Source organism: Macadamia integrifolia, unplaced genomic scaffold, assembly GCF_013358625.1.
Source record: "Macadamia integrifolia cultivar HAES 741 unplaced genomic scaffold, SCU_Mint_v3 scaffold404, whole genome shotgun sequence".
NCBI classification, from domain to species: domain Eukaryota; kingdom Viridiplantae; phylum Streptophyta; class Magnoliopsida; order Proteales; family Proteaceae; genus Macadamia; species Macadamia integrifolia.
In genome coordinates, this window is record NW_024870075.1 from 348,571 (window position 1) to 358,586 (window position 10,016).

The 10,016-nt window shown below is 36.1% G+C and overlaps 1 protein-coding gene across 1 annotated transcript; it reads right to left on the reverse strand.

The window, feature by feature from the left end:
- Positions 1 to 449: 449 nt before the first annotated feature.
- LOC122068528 (UDP-glucuronate:xylan alpha-glucuronosyltransferase 2-like) lies at positions 450 to 3,564 on the reverse strand. The gene is made up of 3 exons (XM_042632420.1): positions 3,300 to 3,564; positions 2,518 to 3,160; positions 450 to 1,579 (listed from the first exon to the last, which is right to left on the reverse strand). Exons 1-3 carry the CDS (start codon positions 3,489 to 3,491, stop codon positions 630 to 632), a joined length of 1,785 nt encoding a protein of 594 aa, XP_042488354.1. The 5' UTR covers positions 3,492 to 3,564; the 3' UTR covers positions 450 to 629.
- Between the last annotated feature and the right edge of the window lie 6,452 nt (positions 3,565 to 10,016).

The following is a 10,016-nucleotide window of genomic DNA, read 5'->3' on the forward strand; positions in this document are numbered from 1 at the left end:
AGCCCAATAAAATTTCTCAATCCCAAAAGTAGTGAAAGAAAAGACACCAAAGGTTGCCTTCTTTAGCAGTGGAAAGACGATCGAATCTCAAAAATCCGTTTCAAGAAATAGGTTTATCAAACAACCAAAAATCCGTTTCTGTTTCCAGAAACATGAAAAGTTATTTCTAGTGTTTCTGGACAGAGAAACGATAGGACCGTTATCAAACGGTGCCCCAATGTTTATACTTAATACTATGACTCCAAGAGTTGTCTTGCTCTCATACATAGTATTTATACAAGGATCGAGTTTTCCTGAGGCCATGGTGAATATCAAGTAGGCCTTAGATGTATGCCAATTTAGGGGTATTTTGAGGAGATTCTAAAACCCTATACTGGTTTGTGCACCATAATATAAACGAAGGAAAACTTCTCACCATATATGAAGTAATAAGTGTTGCAAAAATAGTATAAACAGAAAAGAATTTGTTCCCATTTCTCACTGTCATGATTCTATACAAACAATAACTTACAGGAAAATGTAGCAATTGTTGTAGCTACGTACGAAGGGAAAAAGGAAAAAAGACCATTGATGATCCTGTACTGTTGCAGGTTATTATGGAACAACATGTATTGCAGTAGCTAGGTTAACTATCCTGCAAGCAACATGTGTTGTCTTGGATCAGAAATGTTGATCTTCCAATGCCCATCTTGTAAACTTCTCTCTCTTGCCACCTTTATATCCAAATCCAATTTCATCTTCCTCTTAGGAGTAAGTTCACAAAATCTCTGCAACCCTTCATCCATGGCATCATGCACCTTCCACCAACGTCGATGCGCGACATCGTTGGCGAAAGCGAGATGATAACCTATGTTCCAGTTACAATCATAATCCCTATAACATAACCAAGGCTTTGTCCCAAGAAAATGAATCGAATACAGCTTCGGTGGATCTGAAGCAAATAATTGATTCTTCATGTTTGTCTCACGTGCAGTGTTTGACCAGATTTGCTTCAAGTAACTCACTCTCTTTGGCCACCTATGCCACCACATAAACACTTCATTAAGAAACCCTTGATCTCCTCCATTGTAAGATACAATCTCATCCTTCAAATCCATGAAAGCTTTAAATGTACAATTAGATGGCTCAATTGCCATTACTCCAGAATTGAAGATGAACCCATCGTTTCCTCTAGCTGACATTTGTGGGAATTGGAATAAAATATCCATATTTTTTAGTACAAGAATGTCAGAGTCAATGAAGATGATCTTATCATAATCTGTGAGCTGCCATAGCCGGAGCTTACTATAGTTATATTCATTGTAAGTATTCTTCTCTGCTTTAGGGTTTCTGATACGTTCGATAATGCGAATTTTCCAACCAGAAGCAGCGAGTGCGTCTCGTTTGGGTTGAGAGATGGTTTTGTCTATTAAGATAACAAGATCACGGTTGGTTCCTGTAGCTAGGATGCTTTGGGCTAGAACTATAGCACCACAGACGTAAGCTTCAGAGGAGTGAAGAACTGTGGCATAGGCTTCTCTTCTTCTTATGCTCGCATCTTCTGTGATCTTCGATTGATTGTAAACCTCATCAATGCTTCCTGCAATTAAAAAAAAAAAATTAATTAATTAATTTAATTTTATGGTATTATAGTTAAAGTAATGATCAATATTTACGTGAGATGAATTATTGTGTAATGCGCCTGTAGCTGAGTGGATGCGCGGTAAGCAAATTTCTTAAATAAATTTTTTCTTTTAGGTTTTTAATATTTTCAAAATTTTATATTGAAAAGACTTATAAATCTAATTACATGAGATAAGTTTTCTTGATTTCCTATTTCTTTTGGTAATTACATAATTATTATGTAATATTTTAAACCTTGTACTATCAGTCTCATTCTTCACAAGTAAGAAGAATTAACAGAAAAATGTCGCTATTTAAGTCTGTGGTCAACTACCTGTCTCTGTATGACCCAAATTTTCCAAATTTATTTATTTAAGATTTTTTTCCACCATTAGGTCTTGGTTGTCGGTTAGTCTAATGTTTATAGAGAAAAGTATCAAAATAATCACATGACTTAGGCTGTTAGATGACTTTTCCTCCAATTAATTAATGTTTATTTAAGCTAACCCTCAATTTTTTAGCAAATATGTTTTGGTGAGATCCACTAATAGGTATAGCTACCGACATATTCTACCTATGTATTTGTATATGGAGCCAATGGGCAATTATAAAATTCTTTTAAAACGCGTATGCAAGTAAGAATTACATGTGATGAGAAGTGCAAAAGTGTGAAGTGCCTCAATGCACTCTAAATGGCAGTGGGTGAGACATGTGTTCAATGCTGAATATGGTCTTAAGTATTAAAGTTGAAATTTAAATTAGTCTCAATCGATACCAATATTCGGATCATTTTACCCTTAACATATTGATATCACCTTTACGTATCTATCAGGTATTAATATCAACCATACTGATATGAATCAACAGATATGACCAATCTGATAATGCAAATTAAGAGAGAGAGAGATATCATACCTTGTACCCAGAGTGGCAAAGACAATTTGCAGGAACCAATGGGCAGTGAAAGCTTCTGTTCCAATCTGGGTATCTCAGGCTCATACCACCACCAATCTCCCTCTCTCCTCACCATATCATCACATCGAAACAGTTCAATCATAGGTTTGCAACGACTCAGAAACACCATCTTCATTGTCTTCCCATCATCTCTCTTCCCTCTTTTTACTGCCAAATTAGCTGCTATGAGATGAACTTGAAGCCTAAACACATCCCTACCCCATCCTTTTTTAGGGTACTCACATGGCAACTTCACCACCACCATATCCATCTCATCGTAGGCCATGAAATCCGGCATGGGCATCTCCGGGCACGAAGATCTGCCTCCCTCTTCTTCCTCGTTGATCCACTCTGGGAACAAATGTTTCCATTCTAGATTCTCTGAGACGCGTTCAAAGCCTACTGTTATGAGTTTCCCTTGGCTTTCCCATTCACTCATCTCCTCTTCATTCATGTTCACCATTCCAATCTTCTTTGATCTCCTTTCCCACATTTCATTCAGAAAGCTTGGCTTCTCCCTTCTCACCATCGTCCTCATTTTGCTCTTCTCTCGCACTTTTTTCTCTTCTAGGACCGCCTTCATCTGTACTACACCTTCTTCAACCTGCAAGAAATTTAATGTAATTCTTCCTTAGAAGAAAGAAGGAACAAAAGCTAAAATCTAGTTAAAAGCTCGAACTATTAGGGAACGGCAACTTCAATGTATACATCAACATAATTGAATACTATCTCTATTACCTTACCTTATAATTGTGGCACTCACGTAAGGAGCACTTAATAGTGGTTACCGGATACTCCAGGGAGCCTGAAGTACTAGATGGTCCAAGGAGAACAGAGACATAGATGACAAAGAAGACTGCAAGGAAAACCAGATTGATTCTTATTACCAGAGATTTGGAAGGAACCAGAGCTTTGGAAGGAAAGGACTTAATCATCTTTGAAAGACCAAATGCTTAAGTAGAGCAAGTGTATCTCATTGGTCCTCTATATATGTAGCTCCCTATACGTACTTCTATCTACCTACGTATGTTCCTATCTATCCGAAAAAAAGATATTTGAAGTCTTTTAACTACATTTTGGAGGATTTTGGTTGTACTAGTCAGTGGACTTGAGGGATGAGATTAGAGTAAAATATGAATAATCCATTGAGAGGATTCCATGTGTCCTTTGCCTTGTCTTGGGTTTCCTTCACCTAACACAAAGGGTGGTTGGAGAAACTAAGACTCATATTACTTTTCAATGAAATTCTTAAGGGGTACCCTTCATTTAGAACCAATTAAACAAAAGACAATACTTCCCCATATAATAATGCAGTTAGTTACATATTTGTTAGATAAGGTCAGAATAGTAATTTTACCTTGCAGAGGTTTACACTAGTTTTCTCAATGACCCATTAGAGAAAACAGGCCCCCCCCCCCCCGGGCACCAACTACTTGTTAGTTAAGGCGTCTACTTCCCCTAAAAAAATTGTGAACTTTCTGTCTGTTATGAATGATAGAGCCTCCATTAGTTTCCATTCCAATATTCCATATTTGTTAATTGCATGTGTTTCTGTCCTTAGTATTGAGATGACATTGGGAGGAGACTGTGTTTGATTTCACAGCTCACCAAATTGATTTGAAAACCTATTTCACACTTACCCTCCAAACCCATCACAATTTGCAATCATTTATGACCTATTGATCTTTGATGATGGACCCACAGATCAGATTGTTTGGCAAGACGGCTGCTGAACAATTTGGCTTCACAAGGTAGGAGACTACTCAGTCACCACCTAATTTAACCAAACGTTTATCTTATGTATAAAATGCAATGACATTTGTTAAGACCAAAGAATCAAAATGTTATTGACAAATTATGGAAACACATCACAAACTTATGGGCAAACAATCGTCGGCCACAACCCCAATTAATATACTATATAATTCCATCTCATATGGGGTTTTTTATTATTATTTTTTTCCTTCTATGACCATATGTATAAGTCTCATCTGAATGATATTATTCTTCGCACCACCATTGGTGTGGCGTGCAGATTTTGGCCACACTACTTTCATGCGGGTTCCTCTCCTTACACTATAAAATTGAATAACGACAAAATTACGTGATGTATGTGTATATATGTTATTGTTGGGAAGTAGTTTTCTATCTAGGAGTATAGTGTACATGCACTAGCGCTTCTTGTGTCTATCTCTCTCCTCCCACAATAGAGGGATAGATATGTCATTTCAGTGGGAGAGGAGAGGGACAGACTCAGGGAAGCACTACTATATGTTATGCTCCTGGACACAGTTCATTTTCCCATTATTGTTTTACGATATGGTAGAGAGTTCTTTGAGCAAATGGCATAGCAAAGTGCACCAATGAGGTGCAACAAAATATTATCATACATGGAAAGGTAGAAAGATCACTTCATGTTAAAAACAGAGAGATAGATATAGAGACTAGTGTACCCCAACCTAAGGTGGATCAGACAATTAACCTTTTCCCTTACAATATATATATATATATATATATATATATATAATATGTGAGTTGTATAATAATATGACAAATCATTTCAATATATATCCATGGACCACAACTTGAGTGTTAAAATTTGTGGAGATTTATATAGATTCTGATTCTTTGGTTGGAGTAGGAGTGTTGTGGCAGAATGGCCACCTGGGCTGGCCGAAGGAAACATAGAATGGCTGAGCATTGATGCTCAGACGGACGAGCTGGCTGTGCCAGGATTATAAATTTATTATCTTTAAAAACTGCAAAAATAATCTTATCACTAATACAAAAATTAAATAGAATGGACAGTCACCTACTCCTAGCTTAATTTTTTAAATTTGTAATTAAAGATTCCATATTAGTGAGAGTGTTAGTAAGTCACTATCAAGATAAAGCACGTAGTATATTATAATTGAAAGAAAAAAGATTAGTATATTTGTATAGAAAGGAACATTAATGCATAAACATGCAAATAACACTTAAACTAGTTATATAGTACGCTTAACAATTAATCCATATAACGGAGAGGTTGGTATAAGTCCAAGCTCAATTAGGTAGAGCCAGTAGAGATAATTGGACAAAAGGAGATCATACATAGCACTTAAATGATTAGTGGTTATTTTGGCTCACAATATCTATGTTTATAAAGAAAAAGAGTAAATTCGGATAGGTAAGTACTAGAACTGATCAAGAGTTCTCCAATTTGATCTCACATAAATCATACTTAGTTTGATACCTTCTATATAACAACTATAACAACTCAGCATTATTATTCCAATTAAATGGGGTTTGTTACGTACATAGATCCTTGCCTTTCAATCAGATCTATTTGACGTCATATTGGAGACAATGCCTAAGCTATGCATGTGGTTTTATATCTTCTATGGAAGAGAAAAATACTATGATTAAAGATAGAAAAGATAAGAGATAGTAAATAAAAAAGAAAACGCCAAGCTCAACCCTCACAAATAATACCCATAAAATTATTTTTAGTCATTTCCACGATATATAATGAAATGGTGAAAATTGAGAAGAGAAAGAGAGATATTATAGAGTGATTATTTTAGATATCTGGTCGGGGTCAATCATTAATAAAAAATGTGATATAAAGGATGTTGTTTTACAGAGAATTAAAGTGAGATGGATGAAGTGGAGAGGTACATTCGGAGTGTTATTGTGTATTCCTCTAAAGCTCAAAGGAAAATTCTATAGGAAAGTCGTGCGGCCAATTGTGATGTATAGGTCGGAACGTTGGATAGTAAAGACGTGAAATAGACAACCTAAGTGTATCAAAGATGAGGATGCTGAGCCAATTTTGATCGTTTCTGTCATCACAAGTAATAATATATGTGATTGATTCAAAAAGGCATTGACCAACTTTTTCAAGCATTAAGCTACGGGTACACTTTCTATATGCTACTATTTACTAAGCAATTTTTATCCCTCCTAGACCCTATAGTAACGAGAACCTCTTACACTGAGTTGCTCTTTAATTTCTTTTTTATCCAATACATGAGGTTAGTAATTACTGCTAAAATCTTCATGGACCAAACCCACTTGGAAGGTATGTAGTAGGCCTAACAAAGGGTCCCAGATGGGAACTTACTGACCTTGTAGCAGATCTCAGGTTAGTGTGTGCATGTGTATCACATGGAGTGAGACAGATTCTATTGTTTCATTCCGTGGTCTCGAGATAGTTGTCCTGCTGCAACAGAGCCGGCAACCTGCAATTCACTAGCTTCTTCCAGACCTTTCCAATGATAAAACAGAAGCTTTGACATTATTTCTTAACTTCCATATACCCACCCATGTATTAAATGAAAAAAACCCTCTTGCAAGGGGTATTTCGGTAATAAGCTCTAGGGTGCCACACACAGAAAAGTCTTCCCCTTGAGAGCAATTTTGGACTACCACAAAAAGCCCAGGACCAAAATGGTCATGTAAGAACCCAATATATTTTCTCTGAAATGTTATACAATTAATTGGAAGCTAATTTAATTACCAACAAAGCGCATATAGTTTAAGTATCTTAAACGAAATTCATTGGGCAACAAGAACAATTTTAAGCTGATTAAGGAACTGATTATGGACCACTACATGGTTCCACATCCTTTCCCTTTGAGATCCTTCTCTACATTGTCTTGCTTCCTACAAAAAGAACAGTATAATATTGAAATTTGAAATATTCACAGTAATGATAGTTGGAATATTATTCCAAACGCAACGATCTAGTCAGTCTACCAAGTAATTTCTAGTAAAAGTAGTATACTGGAAAATTGTTTTAAGGACGAGGATTCACTTCAAACGTAAATACCGCAGCATTTTTCTTTGTTAATAAGATGGGGAAAAAAAAAAATAAAAAAATAAATAAAAGTGTTTCCCTTTCCTTGATACGGATTACATACTTTGCAAGCCTTCCAAGAACTTTTATGAGCAAATTTCAACCTGGAAAAGGCAATGCATTTGAGGATAAGCACCAACCTCATGCCACACTTGTAGAAATTTCTTTATATATTTCTCACTTAATAAATAGTAGTGCTGTAATGACGCTTTCTCCTATTCTAATAACATGGTCTATTTTGATAAGGCAATAAATAAAAATTTATGGGAGTTCATGTATACTTTATATGGATGATACCATTTTTTAACCATTCATTAGTAGTGTGTAACATGTGAAACCATAAAAAATTAAGAGTTTTGAAAGAAAAAGAAGATCAATATAGAGGTATAGAGCAGTTTTTAATAGTCACCCCTAGTGGATTTGATAAGAGTTTTTTTTTTTTTTTGATAAAATATTCAATAGAGTTGGTGGGGCTCTGTTTAATAGATGGAAGAAAATTGTGGGATATTGAGACATTTTTCAAATGATTGAGTTCCCCTCATGCCATGGCCATGGCCTATTGACAACGTGGGGATCAAGTTTTCCTCATGGGATGGCCATGGCTTATTGACAATGTAAAATAGGGTGGAGGGGGGCCGATGGGGGTCACATCTGGATCATCCCATCATTCACCACCGATAAAAGATGAAGAAAAAAATTTTCCATTTTCACAAGTTGTTATTTTCTACTGATTGAACCTTTTCTCAAAGAAATGGTTTCTGCATACCTACGGTCCAGAGAGTTTGGATGGTGTTCATATGGTATATGGGGAGAGAAGGGTCAGAACATTTATGATCATTCATGGTGTACACAATTCTTTATCTAAAAAAACAAAATAAAAAAGAAAAGTGTACACAATTCTCGAGAAGGTTGATAAGATTCCACTTTCTAATACACCTATACATAGGGCTGTATTAGCAGGTCAAACCTATTTTGCGATGGAAGTGGCAATTCTGAAACCTTCATTCACTATGAAGCTAAACCAAGATGGATTTAGTCCCTTACATTTAGCTTAAACAAATGAACAACTAGAGACTGTGAAGGAGCTTTCGAGAGTTGATGGCAATCTTTGTCATCTCAAGGGAAGATAGAAGGGAACTCTCCATTGTGCTGCTATTAATGGACATATCGGTGTTCTCAATGAATTGATCTTCGCTTGCCCCATATCCATTGAAGCTTTAACAGTTAGAAAGGAGATTGTTCTTCACTTAGCCTTGAAATATGACCAGGTTGAAGTCTTCCAAGAGCGGATGACTCGACTCTAAAATCATAAGAAAATGATTGACTGATGAAATGGAAGGATCAACAAGACAATCTTGTCTTGCATCTTGCAACTTCAAGAGGACACCATAAGATAATTCACAATCTTTTCTTTATGTTATACATAAAAACTTTTGGAGTTAGGAATTAAACAATCTCTCCGCGAAGTGGGGTAAGGTTGCGTATGGTGGGTTTTGTGGGCTATACTAATGCAGGTGACCCATTGAGCTCATAGTGATTAAGCACATTTGAATGGGATATGCCCAACCCACCTATTGTGGGAGTAGATTAGGGCTAGGGAGACAACTAAATATCTCTATAGTCCCTGCAATCACTATAATGTAAGAATATAACTTGCTCACATACTCCATCTTTAAAAAACCTCACTTAGCTGGATCACCCATTTGGTCAACCAATTCACCAAATACTTACAATTTGGTGATGCATTTCAACCTTGCAGGGTTTTTTCTTTCCTCAATACTTGCCTTTAATCTCACAGTAGGATTTCCTTTGCGTGGTCCAGTGCTTTTAGCCCTAATTTTCATGATGCTTACTTATTTATGGTCCACCCTAATCCTTGATATTAATTCAAGTACCTACACAGGTCTTGATGCAGGTCAACATCTCCATATAATCTAATGGGGATTGGTAGCATGGGTTACAGTACTCCTTTGTGTTGTTACATTGAATTGGATTGGTCAAATTTCAAGGAACTTTGTGCAACTCATAGCTTGGCTTTACAAGGGATTACTGTATGCTGAGTGATTTTAGAATTTGGAGATGAAAATATATATTAATGTCGATATTTGCATGTGACGAAGTTTAAGTATTATGAAATGATAAGATATATGACATTTTTTTTTGATAAAGAGGAAAGGATCAAGTTTTCCTTCACAATTTTTGGATGTCCCTACGTGCGATCTCATAGGCACCTATGCTGATGTTGGTAGCCTAGCAAAGATCCCCCTCCTTATATTATATTAGCCAAAATGTGATTCAACATGAATCAAACAAGGAAACAAGTGCTACGAAAGTCTAAACGCAGAAACTGAATAACTAAGGTCGTCAAAGGCCTTGACTAGAGCAGAAACGCTATCTGAAGAAGTTATATGGTCTAACAGAAAGTAACAATGAACGGCAAAGGTAGACATAGAAAGTCCAGAGATTGTAGAAAGGAACAAAAGCTAGCATCTCCGTACCATCTGCTTTCTTCCTTCTTTACATTTATTGGAATTTTTTTATTATATCATTCAAAAATTTTCACTATATATAACTCATACCGTTCATTTCTGATTTTTTAGCCTTTATGTTTTTGCTAATT